At 33.2% G+C, this 20,735-nt stretch overlaps 1 protein-coding gene across 15 annotated transcripts in view; it reads right to left on the bottom strand.

Moving 5' to 3' along the window:
- Positions 1-20,735, bottom strand: part of CHD9 (chromodomain helicase DNA binding protein 9) — a 226,602-nt gene that overhangs the window by 41,177 nt on the left and 164,690 nt on the right. For all 15 annotated transcript variants that reach the window (NM_001205650.2, XM_005218689.5, XM_015475766.3 and 12 more), the window contains 8 exons: positions 17,083-17,259; positions 15,608-15,751; positions 15,255-15,510; positions 13,870-14,080; positions 11,799-11,994; positions 10,302-10,469; positions 9,419-9,598; positions 4,728-4,838 (listed from right to left, as the gene is read on the bottom strand). In NM_001205650.2, coding sequence (NP_001192579.1) covers positions 4,728-4,838; positions 9,419-9,598; positions 10,302-10,469; positions 11,799-11,994; positions 13,870-14,080; positions 15,255-15,510; positions 15,608-15,751; positions 17,083-17,259 — 1,443 coding nt within the window. The remainder of the gene's footprint in view (positions 1-4,727; positions 4,839-9,418; positions 9,599-10,301; positions 10,470-11,798; positions 11,995-13,869; positions 14,081-15,254; positions 15,511-15,607; positions 15,752-17,082; positions 17,260-20,735) is intronic.

Raw genomic sequence — 20,735 nt, 5'->3', positions numbered from 1 at the left:
CATAAACTATATTTTAAACTGAATTTATGCATCGTAATCATTTTCTTTACCTAATTCATAATTTAATTTAGATTGTCTTCAATTTTTAAAATATACAATGCTAAAGTAAATCTTCATACTTTATCCTATAGATAAGTCCAAAGAAGTGAAATATCCAGAAATACAAATATCGGTCAAAGGGTATACTTTTTTTTAATGGATCTGGAATCATGTTTCAGTGTGTTCCAAAAGATTCATACTAATACGCGTGCTGCAGTCCATGGGGTCGCAAAGAGTCGGACATGACTGAGTGACTGAAGTGAACTGAATATACAACAAGCAAGGTAGTAAGTATATGAACCTCACTACGTTCAATGCACTTTAATTCATTCAAAACAACTTAAGTTGACAAACTTACCTTTATTGAGCAATTTCTCTAAATTAGGCACTATGTTATGGGCTGCAGGCGTAGCTGTGACTAAGACAGCTTTCTGCTCAGGAGAAACTGATAGTCTTGAGGATCAGACTAATGTGTAAACAAATGCTTTTCAGGATACAATACATTATGATACAAGATGGGTACAAAAAAGGCAGAATGATTTACAAAGTAGTGATTCTTGAAAGAGATTTTCAAGAATGAGAAGTAGTTTGCTAGGCATCCAAGAAAGAGATGGCATTATAAGTGACGAAAAGAGCAATGGACCTTGAAAAGGTATTCTCTGTTCAAGTCCTAGAGCAGAAAAGGGTAAAGGGTAGTGGGGGAAGCAGACCAGGCAGGTTCTGCTATCCCACAGTAAGTTATGTACACAGGGCATTGAATTTAACGGGTTATAGAATGTTAGTATGTCATTACTCATGACACTGCTGCTAAGTCGCTTCAGTGGTGTCCGACTTCTGTGAGACCCCGTGGACGGCAGCCCACCAGGCTGCCCCATCCCTGGGATTCTCCAGGCATGAACACTGGAGTGGATTGCCATTTCCTTCTCCAATGCAGGAAAGTGAAAAGTGAAAGTGAAGTTGCTCAGTCGTTTCCGACTCTTAGCGACCCCATGGACTGCAGCCCACCAGGTTCCTCCGTCCATGGGATTTTCCAGGCAAGAGTACTGGAGTGGGGTGCCATTGCCTTCTCCGACTCATGACACTAACCTTCTCTATTAAGTTCTTTGACTGCAAACTTACTAGTTTTCCTTTTGTAATTAATAAATATTTTGAAAGATATATAGAAGTTTAGCTTCTCCTTATATTTTAAACTAATTTTAGAATTCATCAATAGGGTGGATTAATTGAGATTTTTCACCTCTCTTATTCCTTCTACACTTATTAACTGGCATCTTCTATGTAAGAAAAAGCTGACAAGGACCTAGTCTATAACACAGAGAATTATACTCAATATTTTGTAATAACCTGTAAGGGAAAAGAACCTGAAAAAAAAATGTATTTATAATGGAAACACCTTGTTGTGCATGTGAAACTAAAACAACACTGTAAATCAACTATACTTCAATAAAATTTAATTAAAAACAAAACAAAGAGTTATTCCTTCCCCTGTCCCCCTCCCAAAAAAACCCTTAGTTTTATTTTCTCAAGTAAATTTACTTTCTCAAGTAAATTTCAAGTTTTTTTGGCCTATAATCTGTAAAGATTTTATTTCTACCTGTGATCAATTTACATTAGCGCTTTTTTAAAAAACTGTTTTACAATGTTGTGTTAGTATCTGCTGTATAACATGAATCAGCTATAATACATCAGCTTTTATATAATAAAAATACTTTCATATATACTTCTGTTACAAATAGTCACCAGTCAGCACCTTTTGCCACTACATAATTTTTTGTCATATATTTAAATATGCCAATTACTTCCTTTGTGATTTCTAATTCAGAATGTTTTCCCATCAAATATTTGATAAAATAGAAATCAGATTTCCTATTTTTCATGTTTTGTTTCAAAAATACATTTACCACAAATTGGAGTTTACTTGGTATAGAGCATATTATTAAAATGCTTCACCAATGCTAACTGAATATTCTAATCATGATTATTACATACTTCCTTTTCCTCTAATGCTACTTATTTACATCCTATAAATTGATTTTCTCCTATTCTTATTCTATTCTTTGCTCTCTATATATTTCTTTCAATATCTTAATTCCTTTATTATACATTAATATACTTTTACATTTTAAACATATATACCCATCTGTCTTCATGATACTTCTTGCTGGAAAATATAAAAAATTTTAAACAATGTATAAATCAGAAAACATAACTGTACAAGTGTTAAATGACTATGTTGTTGTTTAGTCACTACGTCATGTCCAACTCTTTGCAACGCTGTGAACTGTAGCCCACCAGACTCCTCAGTCCATGGGATCTCCCAGGCAAGAGTACTGGAGTGGGTTGCCATCTCCTCCAGAGGATCTTTCCAACCCATGGATTGATCTGTGCCTCCTGCACTGGAGGGCAAGTTCTTTACTATGGAGCCATCTATATGCTTATATACATTTATTCAAAAAATCCTTACTCTATAAGATTATCTATAAGGTACTATTGATTTGAGCCATATCTATCATCTCTGACCTAAGCTGTCACCACTCTCAACAACTCCCTATGTTCTGACACAAAGCCATTTCTATTTCTGGAACACACTAAGCTTATTTCAACCAGTGGCTCGCTACTATTCCCTCTACCTTGCAATTTTATTTCTCATGTCTTTACATTGCTGCCTTGTTCTCATCATTCAAGTCTCAGGACAGATGTCCCCTCAGAGTGATCTCCCTTGACCACTTTACCTAATGCTATCTCCATTCCTTCAGGTATTCTCTACCATCTTACGATTTCATTTTCTTTGGTCTCAGAAATTATCTTATATATTTGTTTACATACCCACCGGAATTTATAAGCCCTATTAAAGCAGCAGTTCATCTGTCTCATTCATTTTAGTCACAGCACAAGAATGGTATCTACTTCACAGTGTGCTCTAGCTGGAGCCAGGCCAAATACACAAGTGTCTGTGTATTACCGTTATATACTTTAAAAAAATTATAAACCAAGATCACACTGTAAGTACTGGTCTCTCTCTCTGACTCTCTGAAATTAACTATCTTATCTTAGGGGGCTTCCCAGGTGGCTCAGTGGTAAAGAATCTACCTGCAATGCAGGAGATGTGGGCCTGATCCCTGGGTGGGGAAGATCCCATGGAGGCTGAAATGGCCACCCACTCCAGTACTCTTGCCGGGGAAATCCCACGGACAGAGGGGCCTGGTGGAAAGAGTCGGACATGACTTAGTGACTAACACATCCTGTTTCAGAGCTCTAAGTGAGTATTTAGGGATTTACATGATGATTTTTACTTAGTGCATTAGATAATATAAAAGTACTGATTAGTTTCTAATTTTTTTCTAAAATGAACAATGCAGTGATGTACATCACTGTACCACATTATCATTAAACATGTGATTATTGCCGAGTCAGATTCCTAAGAGCTGATTTAATATTCTTGAATATTTATTATTTCAGAGGAATTTTTAGATTTTGTTTGGTTATATGAACAAATTGTTAACATTTTTGATTGGGATTGCATTTCTATGTTTAAACTCAAGTTTAAAATGTATAGTTTTTCTAATTGACAAATCTTACAATTAAGTTTGGTAATTCACTTTATTAAAATCATACATGACCAGTAGGTATACCCCTAAGTGTTCTAAATAGTTTTTCTACTATGAAGTAGATTTTCTCTTCCATAATTTTTCTACTTCTGGTAGTACTGATAATTAAGAAGGCTAAATGTCATATTTATCCTCTATCCTGTTAATTCACTAATTCATTAATTTTATAGTGGTTTGCAGATGCCATTGACTTTTTAGGCATATAAACATGCCAATATGCAAACAGTAATATTTTAATAAACATCTCTTTTCTAATTTACTTATTTATAATGTTTCACACAGAATTATACATATTTCCAAAACATATAAACAGTAATGATTATTTGGCAGTCACATTATTCTTCATCATAAAGTTTTACATTTTAAAAGGCTATCTATTAAAATGGATCCCATGTATCAATGCTTAATATAAATTTCTTTAAACCATTAGCAGTTATTTTGACAGTAGGTAAGACTTACAAACATTGATTCCTATAAATTATTAGACAGATGTCTTTCGAAGTGAAGTTATATTATCAGTTCCATGAATTCTGTGTTAGCTTTTGGCCCTTTCTTAACTCCAAAGGGTTTTAAGTTTAAAAAGCCACTTTCTTTTTTCTTTAAATTTCATAATACTTATTAAGCATAATAGATTCATGTACATAAGGAGAACCGGATTTTAAATTTTTTTAGTTGTCAGAATTTGAAAATGCCACTTTCTTGATTTCTTTTTTCTCCTTTTATAGTTGACTAGATCATGATTAATGAGATCTAACACCAAAAAAGCAAAATGAAGGCTAAAGAGTGAAATAAAAGTAATCCATTATTTGAAGACAATTAGAAAACTTAAAAACGCATTATAATTTTAAGACATAAATGACCTCCAAAATTTAACTCTCCCTGTATTACAACCTAACATGTCAGGTACCTGAAGAATTAAATTGAAGCAGTGCCTAGTAAAATATGTTATCATTTAACTGCCTTGTATCAATTTATTTATGCAGATAAATTTCAGTAAGTACATAGTTGAACACCTTAAAATATTATAATAATAAAGTATTCCAAAAGGTAACTTTTTTTTTAAGGGACGGAAATACTTACTCTACCACTGATGGCGTCTATATCTATTTCTGCCTTTTTCGCCCATTTTTGCCAGAAGTTGGGATCATCTAATGAAATATCTGTTCGGTTTCCAGATGCCACAAAACTTGCCTGAAATACATAATGGTAATTTTTCAAAATCCTTTGAAGCTTAGAGGAAAAATCTATTAAAGTATATCTAAAATCTTATCTCCTCATATTTACTGTGGACAGAATTTGAATTCAGCATATACATACCATGTACACTCAAAGGATGTTCCAAACTGCAATGATCTGAAACACAGCACAGCATCTGCTTATGGCAAAAAGCTTAATACCAACAGAGGCTGGAGTTTTACGAGCAAAGTCAAAAGAATTATTTAACTTTGGGTAAGCTGGTATCAAATCTTTTTGGTCAAAAAAACCACATGATACAGAATTGATTTTTAAAAATACATGAATATAAAGAAATTAGGTTACAAGAATTTTAAATGTATTTGCCCTATACAGTTAATTTTCTGGTATTTCTTCTCCTTTATTTCCATCCCATTTTAAAGTAGATATGTCTCCTTAAAAATGCAATACAGAAGATGAGAAATAAAGAAAAATGAGTCACTGCCTGTTTTTATTTTAAAAACTCTTTTCCTAACAACAAAAATACTGCATAAGCACTGCAAAAATTAAGAAACTACAGAGGAATAAAAGAAAATAAAAATGATTTATTTTCTTAAATATTATAGAAATTATATAAAATCTTTTAAATAAATCAAACTTTAGACATTATAGTTTGACACTGTGATTCACTAACTGTGATTATCTGCAACTTAAGTTCCTAAAAATAGATATGCTGCTTCAGAGAAAAGTCATCACAGTGCTTTATAAAAATGAAATATGTGGTTAAGATATATAATACTTTAAGAAAAGAGCCTAAACAGTGGCAGATTTTATTTTCATCCTCCAAAATCACTGTGGATGATGACTGTGGCCGCAAAATTAAAAGACACTTGCTCCTTGAAAGAAAAGCTATGACAAACCTAGACAGTGTATTAAAAAGCAGAGACATCATTTTGCCGAAAAAGGTCTAGATAGTCAAAGCTACGGTTTTTCCAGTAGTCATGTACAGATGTGAGAGTTGGATCATAAAGAAGGCTGAACGCCGAAGAACTGATGCTTTTGATGCACTGTGGTGCTGGAGAAGATTCTTGAGAATCCCTTGGAAAGCAAGGAGAGCAAACCAGTTAATCTTAAAAGAAATCAACCCTGAATATTCACTTGGAAGGACTGATGCTGAAGATGAAGCTCCAATACTTTGGCCACCTGAAGGAAAGAGCTGACTCACTGGAAAAGACCCTGATGCTGGGAAAGACTGAGTGCCAGAGGAGAAAGGGGCGTCAGAGAATGAGATGTTTGGACGCATCACAAAATCAACGCACTTGAGTTTGAGCAAACTCTGGGAGATAGTAAAGGACAGGAAATCCTGGCAGCCTGCAGTCCATGGGGTTGCAAAGAATGGGACATAACTTAGCAACTGAACAACAAAACTTCTATGAAAATAAATGGAATATAGTCACATAAAACGATTTTCAAAGGAGAATATAATTAGTGAATGACTGTAGGATAATGGCTAATTATCTGAGGTATAATCAAATGATAAAAATCTTCATTTGCATTTCAATGGAACTTTAAAATGCAGAAAATTACACATAGGTAATAGATAACTGAAAGTTTTAACACTGAAAAACTGATGGATGGTATCAAGGAATTAGTGTTGGAAATTCCCAGGCAGTCCTCTGGTTAGGACACTGCACTTTCATTGCTGAAGATGTGGGTTCAATCCCTGGTTGAGGAACTAAGATCCCAGCCCCCCATATCCCCCAAAAGTGTTTACTATATTTAACTAAATCTAGTTAGTCTTATTATGCACCCTGCTCCATATATGTAGTGAAGAAAATCAAAGTGTCAGTCACTCAGTTGTGTCCAACTCTTTGTGACACCATGGACTATAGCCCCCCAGTCTCCTCTCTTCATGGGATTATCCAGGCAAGAATACTAGAGTGGGTAGCCATTCCCTTCTCCAGGGGATCTTCCCAAACCAGGGATCGAACCCACGTCTCCTGCATTGCAAGCAGATTCTTTACTGTCTGAGCCACCAAGGAAACCTGTTCCATATATGGAGCTTCTTATCAAAAACTATTTGGAAATGCAAAGAAACATGTACTGGAATTAGTTACCAAAACCACTGAAAACAACTGAGGAACTGAAGTTCTGGAAGTTCTAGGGAAAAGCCAAAAATAGTACCAACTTAATGCCTTGGGTGCCACTACATAGTAGTGCCACATCCTACTATGCCCAATGCCATCAGACAGTGGCATTTCCACACAATTACAGAAATGAAAAATTTTAAGTGCAGGCGTATGAGGTACCTCTTCAGCTACTGTAGTGTGTTACCTCTTCAGTAAGCTCTTTTTTCAAATGCAACAATTACTATCTGGTCTGAAGGTTTAAAATAGACACAAGTGCTTAAGTATTTCGCATTCTTAGAGTACAGCTGGTTATGATTAGACACCTGAGGAAAATAAAACTCACAGAGCACTTTATAGTATGGAAGGAAAAGGTCAAGCATGATTATTATGTTCTCCTTTCAGGACAAGAAAAACTCATCCATGTTAACTGCCCAGGGTCACTAAGCTTCTGAGCCAGAATTCAAGTCTTTGCTGTTCTGACTTTTCATGATTATTAGAATTAACACTCTAAATGAAGATATGCCTTCATTAATTAAAAAATAATTAAGGAGAATATCCCTATGCTTAGTTTAACTAACAAAGGTCATTTCTATGACTAATACCTTTTGGTTAAATTAACTAAACTTCAGATAATTTCAGGCAAGAGGGGGAAAATACAAAGTGTGTACATAGTACGTTGACAACTTGAGTAAGGAATCCAAAGGAAACAAGATTCCCAGGAAAGAAGCTAGACCCAGGGTATATCTAACCAATCATGACTAGTTTTACTTCTTAACCTTATACTTCTACAGTATTTCTTGTTTCCACAACACTACTTTCTTCTGCTTTGTTCTCTATTGACTCCCAAATCTGTATCTGTAACTTAGGCAACTCTCCTGGATATCTCTGCTTGGATGCCCTATAAATGTCACAAATATAGCAGCTCCAATATTTTATCTTCTCCATATAAACTTCCTCTTCTGCATTCTCTATTTTACTTTAATGACACCAGAAATAGGGCTAGAAATTTACATTAAAGTTATTTTTGACACCTCCTTCCACAAATTTCTAACTGCTCATCAATTCCTGTTGATCCAAATGGGTCTCCACTGCTCTGGTCAGCCCATCGACACAGCTTACAGAAGTCTCTTATCTGGTCTCTATACTTTCAGTCTTTCACAATTCAATCTCATTCTCTACACTGCTGCTAGAGTTAAATTTCTAAACCAGACACCATTATGTCCATTTTCTGCTTGAAGGGATTTAAAAGCTTTTCAACTGCCTCACGATCAAGTTCAAATTCCTCAAAATGGAATTTTTTTGAGCTTTTCACAATTTAGGTCCAATCTCCCTAACCTTCATTTCATCTCCATTTTAATTTACTCTGCACATCCATACACACCTGCACCACAGTTCTTGAAATCTTCCTTGTAGTTTAGCAACATATAGTTCATTTCTGTGGCTTTCTCTTTTTGTAACACAACTAAATTCAAACTTCCTTCCAGAGTCAGCTTAAATGTATTTCCTCTGCAAAGACTTTCTTGATTTGTTGTTCTCCCTTTTTATGCAGAATTAATACTTTCTCTTTTACTCTTTTCAGTGACTAGAATCCTTTCATTTTAGTATTCCTACCACTTAGTAAAGTACCTGACAACACGATTACATTAGTTTGCTTCCTGAATGCAAGAGGAAAATTTTCATATGAAGACTGATACCATTATTTTTGATGTAGCACCTGGACTACCTGCCATACTACACTAATCTCCATAAAGATGTACAAAGACTTCTGGGTTGGAAGTGGAGAGGGGACAAAAGAAGAAAATGCAGAAAGGAAATAAAGTGTGAAGGGGAAATCTGTATGAATCACTATAGGTGGGACAGAATACTGCAATAAAAAACTCTTTAGAAGAACACAAGATATACGTTTACCAGCAGGGAGGCGGGGGAGGGAAGAAGGGAAGAGGGTGGGTGTAAAGGCAGCTAGTACATTTTAAAAATGTTTTCCCCAAATAGGAATGTTAAAATAATATTTATTTTCAATACACAAACTTCATCTTATTCTCCCTAAACTTCATTTAAACACTTAAAATCAAATTAGAAATCCTTTCTCTCCTTTAAGTACTCTAAATTATTATAAGTTAATGTAAAATGATTTAACCTCCTACACTGTTACTTATATTTTTCTCTAATTTTCACATGTATGTTCTTTCATTTCTTAATTTAACTTCTACTCTAATTAATACTTAGAACCATTTCTAGTTATGAACCCCTACTCCATCCATTTCACTAGCATAAGAATACATGTGAAATTTGATATGAGAGAGCAGATAAAAATGAAGGAAAAGAATATATTACCTACTTCTTTTGAGTAATTCTGTTTATTTAAATATTAAGTAGGTGCTCCTCAAATAATAGTAAAGTAAAAGACCGTTAAAATTTTTTTAGGAGAGAACACTATAAGTATAGTTATAAAATATCACTCACTGTTACCTTGGCAAATGTCGACCCACGTCCTTCTGATTCAATTGTAATGGTTTTTGTACGACGTAGTAAAATCTGATCAATATCTTCTTCACAGAATTTAGAACCTTCATCTTCTTCTTCCATAATGGCACCATAAGCACCTCTTCGAAGCAGATCTTCTATTTCCTTTTTGGAAAGCTGTTGAATCTAAAGAGTAAAAATTTTGGTAATAATTCTGTAAAGTTCATAAAATGAGAAAGTATCCCTAAAGAACATTAAAAACCACAGAAGTCATGTTTAAGTTGCATTTTGGGCTTGGGGAGTACCAAGAGAATTCTCTGAAGAACATATTGAAGTTGTTGACTCCACTGTCTTTAAACTAAGATCTGCCATTTGCCCATGATAACTTCAGTTAAAACAAAGCCTCTGGGGCAGGTAATCTTTCAAGGTTCTTTTTAGTACTAGAATCCAGTAGTTGTTATAATCACAAGGTACAAAAAAGATTTTGAGGGGAAAAATGCCAAAAACATCATTTATAACAAGACAAAGCCAATGGTAGTAGTTTAGCCCTAAAGAGACCAGTTTGAAAACTTTTTCATAGAAAAAATGTGGAAAAACAAGGAATTCTATTTTGACGTGTCATAATACAAACATCTTGAAAAAGAAGAATTTCTTCTTTTCAGAGTAGTGAATCCTACTCTTAGGATTCACAAATATTGGAGCTATATAGACAGAACAGGTTCCAAAAGTGTTATCTAATAAATACAGCTCTATTCTGAAATTCCTCCTTACATAAAAATATCTACTTAGTGTTCAATATGGGTCAAAATTAAATAATATGCTATCTGGGGTTTAAATTAAATGTAAACAAAAACAGGAAAACTCCAAGTAAAGAAGAAAATATACATACACCACCAACATTACTTTCTCTTCCACTCATGCTCTGTAACACAGCCTTATCTAGACCCAGCTTCAGACTGGCTCGGTCAAACATCTCTCTTTCATATGAGTTACGAGTCACCAGTCGGTAGACTTTAACTGCTTTATTCTGACCAATTCTATGGCAACGAGCTTGGGCCTGTAAAAAATGAAACGTTATAGATTCAATTTATTTTATAAAATAGCACAAAAGGCATTACACATTAAGCTATCTTGAAGGAATATAAAAATATGTATAAGAATATTTTAGAAACTCCTGCTACTGAACTGCATATAACCTGTCTCTGGAAATGAAGGCAGAGCTTACTAAAATGAGAAATGATTCCAAAATCAGCAATAAATTAAAATTTAAATGTATATTTCAGAGAATATGAATCCATGAAGAAATATCACAATCAGCAATGAGTTAAAATTTAAACTATGCTGGAGAACATAAATCCATGAAGTAATACTATTTCTTAAAGAGCGTGTCATCAATATAATTCTAGACAGGAACATAAATTCTATGAACAAACTTTTTTAGCCGCTGGCTTTAAACATAAATTTTAACTCTAAATTTCTAGTTTTTTTTTCTCCCTGCTACATTATCAACAATTCTTTCAATATATTTTAGTTAAGCTGGGTAATTCTGAGAGGGCTAAAACCTTAAGGTGAATAACTTTGGAGGCCTAAATTTTACTTAAACATGCAAAGAACAAATTATCTAATATGTAGACATTTTGAAAGTAAAGACAGCAGAGATTACGTAAGAGCTTCATATATTATCTCAAATTCCTACTGAACTTAAAATCTGTCTGATAAATTTTGAACTAGATTATACAAATGAAAGGTTAAAACATTATTGCTTATTAAGTCAGGTATATTCTCAAGAATAATATCAATTACAGTACTACTGAGACTACTATGAACAATAAAAGAAGCATTTCTCCAATACTTTGTTCTCATGTAGTATCCTTCCTAGAAACACATTTTCTGTAAACTCTGACTCATTGTAACCACTAATTAATATTCCCATACTTCTATGAAGTTCAAGTAGTCTTAATTTAAATGTATACATTAATTTTCTCTAGTATTTCATAAAAAGCAAATTCAATTATGTCTCAATTCTATGCATACTACATTATGCAATGATTAAAAAGATGAAATCAGAAGCACTTATTTTTAAAGAAGTAAAATAAGCTATTCTTAAACTTATTCTATGCATTTCACAAATATATGATATATTTTAAACAATTAAATATTATACTCAAGTAGGTAAGCCATTTTTAGAAGATATGTAATCTAAATAAGTATATTTTATTATATTTTATTGTCATTAAATTAAAATAAAATAATTTCACCTATTTTATGTGGCACTGATATTTCTTAGGGAAACATACATGTTAATTGTTCAAATAAAAATAAAACAGGTTATCAAAGATAACTATGGAAATTTTAAAAAATTCTCTTAGCCAGGGAATTGGTTTACCTGAAGGTCATTTTGAGGATTCCAATCAGAATCAAAAATTATACATGTATCAGCTGCAGTTAAATTGATGCCCAATCCACCAGCTCGGGTACACAGAAGAAAGACAAATCGATCCGAATCAGGTTTACTAAATCGATCTATAGCAGCTTGTCGAAGATTCCCTCTGACTCTTCCATCAATTCGCTCATATAAATATCTATCAAGTGAAATGCAATAAATTTAGATAGATGGATATAATGAAAATAAAGGCATTCTATCAAATTGACAGACACATAGCTATCAGTTTTGCTGCAACATTAATGTTTACTACAAAATTAAGAAGTGATATTACCCCAACTAGTTTCTATGGTTTTATAATTCTCAGTGTTTGTGCTAAACAGGAAACACAAAATAATATAAAGTTACAAAATCTCTGCATTACTGGATGTACAGGTAAAAAGCTTTACAATTAATATACTTTACTGATCTAACTGGGCTTCCCAGGTGGTGCTAGAGGTAAAGAACCTGCCTGCCAACGAGACGTGGATTTGATCCCTGGGTCAGGAAGATCCCCTGGAGGAGGGCATGGCAACCCACTTCAGTATTCTTGCCTGGAGGATCCCATGGACAGAGGACCCTGGTAGGCTACAGTCCATAGGGTCGTAGAGTTGGCAGGACTGAAGTGACTCAGCATGCATGCACCAATCTCACTATAACAAGTGATTTTGTTTTGGTGGGGGTCAAGAAGCAAAGGTTTAAATAAAACTTGATACAAGATTTTTCTGTACCTTAATCATGTTACTCTCTCAATTGATATACTTGCTTGTAAACTGTAATTTATTAACAGCAAACTACAATGCTAATTCTTCAAAGTCATCACTGCCAAATAATTAAATTTTAACTTCTTTTATCCTTCCTCATTTAACATAAAACTGAGAAATTGCTAGACATCAATAAATATAAAATACATAAAGACTTTGGAACTAGAAGAGGAATACACATGACTCTTGCCACACCTTTTCTGGTTTAAGACACTTCTTTCCACCTATAATTAAGTCTTATCAGCAGTTGCACTGTTATCTCTGGGGCCTGTGAATGGGGGAGTGTGACTCCTAATACTGTTACTTCTGGATCAAAGAAATCTGAGGTTTTCCATGAAATTCATCTTAAGTCAAATTTATCTTTATCTTATAAAGTTCTTTGTGTAAAGACATCAAGAAAATACAAGAATGGCTATTTTAAGACTATTGCAATTTAATCCTCCTTCTACTTGGTATAAAACGGAGCATACAAATTTTGGAATAAGACTAAATGAGAGAACATTGACACTAAAAGCGGAACTGAAAACAAAATGAAAAATAAAAATGTACTATAAAATATCTGAAAATATAAACTAGCATAGACTGATCTTTACTTATTAATAAGGGTCAAAATATCATAAACTAAAATTACAGCTGAATCTTCAGATTCTCTTTGATATTAATGTGTTGATTTCTAGTTGGCCCACAAATACTCTGATAAATATCTTACTTATCTAAATACTGATTAGATATTATTGCAGAGATTATCTTACTATACATCAAAAAACCAAAACAAAACAAAAAAACCACATTAAACACATGAGAAAAGGTGAAAGCAAGAGCAAATATTATACAGTGTACAATAAGTCAAAGTCCAGCAAGTTCAGGTTCTAATTTTAACACTGAAAAAGATCTGAAAAAGGATCTTGAATCATTTTCTTTAATTTTGAAGACGGTTATTAAATCCATTTAAAATGTCGCTACTACAAGGTTAACAAACACATCAAATAAAATGTAACCTAATACACCCATCAATAGGTCAGCAAATATCTGTCAATGTGCAAAATTGTCTTAGTCTCATTAGCCCTGTCTACTATTGCAAAATATGTAGGTTAGGAAAACCTGATATATAATCTTAAACAATCTTTATGTACAGATTTAAATAGATTCTAATCCACGTAAAAAGGAAGACTTGAGTAAAGCTGGGTTACAGTAAACCATTCTGCAGAAACTTTAATACCATACACTTAGCATACTTTATAGTATAATTCATGGTGAATTACATGCCTTACCTTTTATGTATAAGATAGTCCTCCAGGATATCAAGGCAGCGTACCATTTGAGAGAAGATGAGCACTTTATGACCTCCTGCTTTCATTTTGGGAAGCAATTTATCAATAAGGACCAATTTACCAGCAGACTGGATCATTGCTTGAAGATGAAAATCAGAAGCAGCTGGATTATATGTATCTCTAAATTCTCCAAGTATTTTCTCCTCAGCACCTGTAAAAAAAATATAAGAAAATAGCATCAACACACAAATGCAGATACTCTCAACTACTTTCTTTTTAAATTAGTGATCTTCTGTGCTTCTTTAACACATTAAATTTTTCTAATGTAGGTACTAGAACACCAGCCTATAATTCCACTGAGGATAAAGACAGTGTCTTAAGCATTTTTTTAATCTCCCAAGATAACTGGCATAATGTCTTACATAAATTTATGTTTGTTAAATGTTGAATGGATGTTCTTAGGATAAGAATTAGTGAAAACACAGTTCTATCCTAAGTGAGTAAACACAAACTTTTAAATAAATTTCTAGTATTTAAAAACCAATACAACAGTCATTACCACTGCAAGGTGATAATAACCTAGATGTGTCTATAGGCATCCTGCTTGCCATCAAAACAAGCAAACAGGAAAAATTAAAAGGGAAGTCAAGTTTGACCACACTTCTCCTATAGTCTAGATTAGCATTAAGGGTGCTCTCCTTCCCTACAGCCTGTCTAGCTATAAGAGTACCAGAACTGCAAGCAAGTTAGATACTGGCCTAAGAAATAGCTTGTCTTGCATAAAGAGTATACTCCCAGGAAGTATACTCTTTATATATATATATATTTATCTATCTATCTATCTATCTATATATATCTATCTTTATATATATATAATATCTATCTATCTATCTATCTATATATATACTCTTTATATATACTCCCAGGAAGTAAAAATACTCAACTGTACAGACAGATCATTAATAGAGGAGCTAACAAGACCTTGTTATCAGAGCACACAAATTTAGAGACAATAACTAGTGTATCCAGACTGAAAAGAAACCAGGAAGAAAAATGTAAATTCAGAGATTCAAACATGGGCTTTACTGTCTTTGTCCATAAGGAGGATTAAGCTGGTGGAGGAACTGCACTCCACGTTAGACTGATCACGTCTCCTGCTTTTGTAATCTGGTAATGCTAACATGGGACACTGTTACGAAGTAGCTCACACTGCCCCCGACTCTGGAACAACTGTAATCCCACAGAACACCAGGGTGGACAGTCACAGGGTCAGTGCCTTTCCTTGTAGCAGCTACTACATCTGTGTTACTTTTATTGAGCATTTGTTATTTTTTCATGAGTATCTGTTGAAAGCAAAGGATTTCTTTGCAATCCTTTTCGACTACCTTTGATAAGATACGGGTGATTACAGCACTTCCTGAGCTCCATCATGGTATTGACTAAGTTGGGTACATTAGTCTGCCCTGCTCCTTTGGATAAAAATGAAAAGTTCTTCTCCAGAATAGCCCGGTAGTATTTTTTCTGAATGTTAGTAAGTTCTACTTCAATGATGGTTTCTTCCTTAGGTGCCAACTTCTTTTCCACATCTTCTTTCAATCGTCTCAACATCATTGGTTTCAAGATAGCCTGAAGTTTCTGCACCTGCATAAAAAATGATGGACAATATAGGTAGCATACACATGCATAATTACAATGAGAAGAGATTTGATGTACCTATTTACAAAGACTAATAGGATACCTGTTCCTCTGTTTTCAGATCCCCAAATTCTTGCATAAACGTTGATTCAGAAGGAAACCTTAGGGGCTCCAGAAAGTGAAGAAGACTGAATAGTTCTTCAACTGTATTTTGGAGAGGTGTGCCAGTCAAAAGCACCTTGTGTTCCTATATAAAGAAAGAACATCATGCCAATATCATATACTATCAAGTCCATCTCAATCAGCATTGTGCTAAGATGACATGAAAGTTGATATAGATTATCAAATGTTTCCATGTTTTTGAAAAGCAAACATTTTTCTGACCATAATTCAAGAATCAACTCAAAATATATCTCTACCCACTCATCTTCATTAATTGACCCTGCATTATTCTCATAATAGCTTACTTTGTCTGCTATTAATTTTTACCTATTGGTTTTAAAAGAAAAATAGTAAATAATTAAAAGTTTATTTTTAGGTTTTTATTCAAGGAAACAGACAAATTCTTGAGGGGTACTTAGCCATTCTTGGTATGGTAATTAGTATACAAAACAGTGCTCATTCTTTACAATTTAGCAGATCATCACTTGACTTCTTACAAAAGAACAAGTTCTTACATCATTAAAGTAACAATCCAACAATGTGAAAGGCTGACTGGAATATTTCTGAGCTAGAAATGCATTACAAATTAAACGTAATAGTAACAAAAGGAAATAAAAATATTTTAGTGATACTAGTATAAAGTATTTAAAATCTGATTTGAAAATACCTCAATTCTTAAGCAAAATATTTCTATATGTATCTGCATGTCTACGTAAGTATTTGATGTTAGTAAATAGTCTAGACTGATATATACCAATCTGTAAATACTGGAGTAAGGAGTGGAGAGTACGAGTGGGCATGGATGAAGACTATGAAGGAGCACTTTACTGTTTTACTTGATGTAGTTCTGCACTTTATGTAGTTCTTTTACTTTATGTAGTTCTGTGCAAATGTACTTGAGTCATTTGTTCAAGTGCTCACGTACTAATTATGTGATGCTAATTAAATCGAAATGTTAAAAAACACAAAATACTTTGATTTGAAAGCAAACACATTAATAAGATGACTTTCAAAAATCCCATTAACTATAATAAATACATGCAGATACTTTATTCCTCTATGATAAAATGATCTGAATAATATTTTAACTTTGGTGAAAGGGCTTTTTATTGAGGAATTTAGCCTTAAAACTTATATTTTTCTTTTCAATAGGACACTCTTCAAAGGTTTTCCTCTCTTTTTAAATTACAAAATTACTAAAGCTTTTAAGAGAAAAGTGCTAAAAAATTTAAGTCTTAGAAAACAGATAAGATTTTTTCCCCTTACTAATTAAAGCAAAATAATCTTAATTATCAGATAGAAATTAGAAATCTGTATTTTAAAATTAAAAAAATAAAGAAATAAGTTTTTGGCACTAGCTCTTTTTACTATGTAGCTAAGAAATGGAAGTCATTAAAATGACATTAAGTCACTTACCAGATTCATGAGTTTCAGACCTTCTAGAAGTTTACAGTTTTTATTTTTTAACCTATGTGCTTCATCAATAATTACACATCGCCATTCAATTGCATTAAGCTCTCCACAGCCTCCAAGAATCATTTCAAAAGTGGTGATGATGGCTTGGAATCTGTAAGCTCCTCGAATAATACGCCCCTAGAAATTTATTACCAAATGTAATAATTTGCTAGAATGTCTTGATCATAATTTTTAATTCCTATCAAGCAGCATACAAATCACTTAATGACATTTGCTATAAAACTATTTTCCATAGAAATTTTTATATATGCAGAGATACTCCCTTAAAATGAGGAACCTTAGCATTAAAACTATTAGATTGTAGTTTTCAAGAATGTTGTCAAAAATTTTGCCAAAACAATGATACAATTAATTATATCCAAAAAAGTATTCCTTGATAAGACATTTGATAATTTTTAAGAATCTTATTAACAATGTTAAGTCAAAAAAGAAATGCTTATTATAAAATCTAGCCAAATAAATTTCAGTGTTTATGTTTATTATTTATATCTATGACTCCACACATATAATGGCAAATAAGTAGTAAATATAAAAACTGGCCACTCATGTCATTTAGTTAGCAAGTATTTATTGGGTGTTTATGTGCCAGACTCTGTTCTAGCTGCACGAGATAGAGCAGTAAACAAGACAGACAAAACTATCCAATTGGAACTTACATTCCAATTACTCAAATATAGAACATAGCCATTAAGGAAAAAAGAAACCCCAAGATTAAAAAACAAAATCAAAGAAATTATGTTAGAAAGTAATAAAGGTCACAGACTCAAATAACACAGGGATGTGTATGGGAAGTATGGGCTTGGAGGTGACCATTCCAACTCTATTTACAATGGCTGGGAGGCCATCACTAAGAAGTGACATTTGAGCCAAGTCCTGAAGATCAGGGAGGAAGGCATGTTGATATCTAGAGATCTGGACCAGGAAGCATTCTTGGTAGAAATAGAGAATGTGAATGCCATAACATGGGAATATCTTTGGCAGTATTCAAATATTAGCAAGAAATCCAGTGAGACTAAAATCCAATGAATGGAGGGCATGAGGCTGTATAGGGTCTTGAAAGCTGTGGTGAGGACTCTTGGCTTTTACTTTGAGCAAGAAGCTATTAGAGGGTTTTGAGACAAGAAGTATCATGATTTGACATATTTTAAAAGAATTCCTTGGCTGTTCTGGTAAAAAATAGTCTGAAAAAGGCCAAGGACAGGATCATAGAAACCAGTTAAGAGGCTGTTGTAGTAATTCAAACAAGAGATCATCAATGGAGGCCATGAGATTTGGAGGCCTCCATCATCAATGGAGGCCAGTTCTGGATTTAATTTGAAGGTGGAACCAACAGGATTTACTAACGGATAGGAATGGAGTGAGTTTAAGAGAGGATTCAAGTTTTGACTAAACTTTTGGGATCAAACAACTAGAAGCTGGGGTTGCCATTTACTACCACGAGGAAATGTAGGATTTCAGTTTTGGACATGTTATGTTTGAGATGTCTATTAGATATTCAAGTGGAGTAACTGAGTAGGCATTTGCATATGACTTGAATTTAGGAAAGAGGTTAGAATTGTTGATATAGATTTGGGAGTTTCCAGCAGTACAGATGGTAATTAAGTTGTGTGACCGAATAAAATCTCTGATGGAATGAGTACGGATATAAAAAGTAGAAGACTGAGCCCTGGGTCACCCCCAAGTTTAGATAAGACAAGAAGGAATCACTTAAAGGGGGTTTCAAAAGGAAAGTGATATAGGAACAGAATAAAGTTCTAGATTCCAAGTGAAGACAATGTTTAAATGGCATTGAAAACTATAAACTATTAGGAGAAATGAAGGGCTAAGAAAATCATGTGATCTGATTTAGATTTTTAAATTCCTATCAACTTAAATTACAGTAATTTTAGAACAATTCATATTGATTGCATACACTGGCCATTAAGCTGAACAATAACTCTAGTAGAATATTAGAATAGGTACAAAATATAAGTCTACACAGCTCTAAAAACCCGGGATATGATGCATTCAGTTTCAGGGGTATTGTACTGTTTAAAAACAAAGGTTCTTGAGTCTGACTTGGGTTTATTAATACCAGTTTTGCTCTGTGATTTTAGGAGAAACAGTACCACTTCTTTTTACTTCAGCTTCCTCATTTGTAAATGAGGAAGATATCACCTATTTACAGGGTAGCTATTACAAAGATTACATGAAATACTACATGCAAACTGTTTAGCATAATACATGGCACATGGGAAATACTCAATAAATGTCTGTAGATATTAGTGTTATTATCTATTACTTTTTCCAGTGCAATTCAGAAAATTACAGCATAATTTTGCCATTTCTGTGATTTCAAATTATTTAATAATTTGGAAAAAAGCAGAAGTTAAATGTTCATTTAATTAAAAAATATATATATTTGAAAGAGTTTAATCTGAAAGTTATTTCTATATTTAAAGTATAGATCTATTTATCTCGTTACATGAGACATCCTTAACTCTTGAAATTTTAAACCCTTCACACAATATTCTAGAATGTATAACATTTACCATAAAATATAATTTATTACATACTATTCAGTTTATAACACATCAGGAATCTTTCAGCTTTCTGGCTATCACATTTATACCAAACTCATGAAATACATATTAAATCTTAAACTTCTAATATTTTTAAAATACCTTAAAAAAGCTAGAGTAAATGGTTTTAATGATATTATACAGCTCTAAAATTCTACAAATGTCCAATTAAGAATAATAAAACACTACGGAAGGAAATCGAACAACTTAAGCTGTCATAGGCTCCAAAAATGCAAAGTTGATAATTTTCAGTAGAACTAATTACAGACATGCCTAATTTCACAGAAATCTAATTGTTTCAAACATTAAAGTAGAAGAAAGTTAATTTTACTGATATTCAGCCTTAACTAAATAGAAAATCAGTTATAATTGGTAGGCAAAAGTAAAAGGCTATGCACTTTATCTTACCTTAACCTATACCATATCTCATGACCTGGCCGTATGTTATAATGATCCTTATAAAATGTTAAGAATCAGTAAAAGAAAATAAAATATTAAGGTACTTATTGAGGCAGAGTGCCATAATCTTTTCTAATGAAACAACACAATTTTGTGTGAAATGTGTTTTAGTTAACTTTGTTTCTTATTTCTTAGTAAAAGTTTCACCTAGGAAGAGTCAAACTACTACTAAAAACTGCAACTTGGCATTTCATGTTTTCTAAACTTAACCTTCTGCTAGGAAATTCTTTCATATAATGTCATCTCAATTTTATGATCTGTATATTTAGCAGAAAAAGAGGTATCCCTTCCTAAAGAAAAGTGGTCAAAGTAAAATGGAAAATATTCCTCTAGAATATGGAGAAGAAAACCATCAAAGCAAAGGAAGAAAGACATAGAGGTATGTGTGTACCAGTATACAAAACAACCCAAAATGTCTAACATCAAAACTCAATGAACACACAAGACAACCTACGGTTTCACCCAATGGGCATTCAGACCCATGGTGGTCAGTGAAGAAGTAAATTTTTTAAATGGAGGGAAAAAACCGGAAGATGATCAAAGAGACAGTCATTATTTTTAAAATAAATTTAA

Source organism: Bos taurus, chromosome 18 (assembly GCF_002263795.3).
Source record: "Bos taurus isolate L1 Dominette 01449 registration number 42190680 breed Hereford chromosome 18, ARS-UCD2.0, whole genome shotgun sequence".
In the NCBI taxonomy this organism is placed as follows: Eukaryota; Metazoa; Chordata; class Mammalia; order Artiodactyla; family Bovidae; genus Bos; species Bos taurus.
Note: the sequence above shows the minus strand (reverse complement) of the source record. Positions and strands in the feature narration are given on the sequence as shown.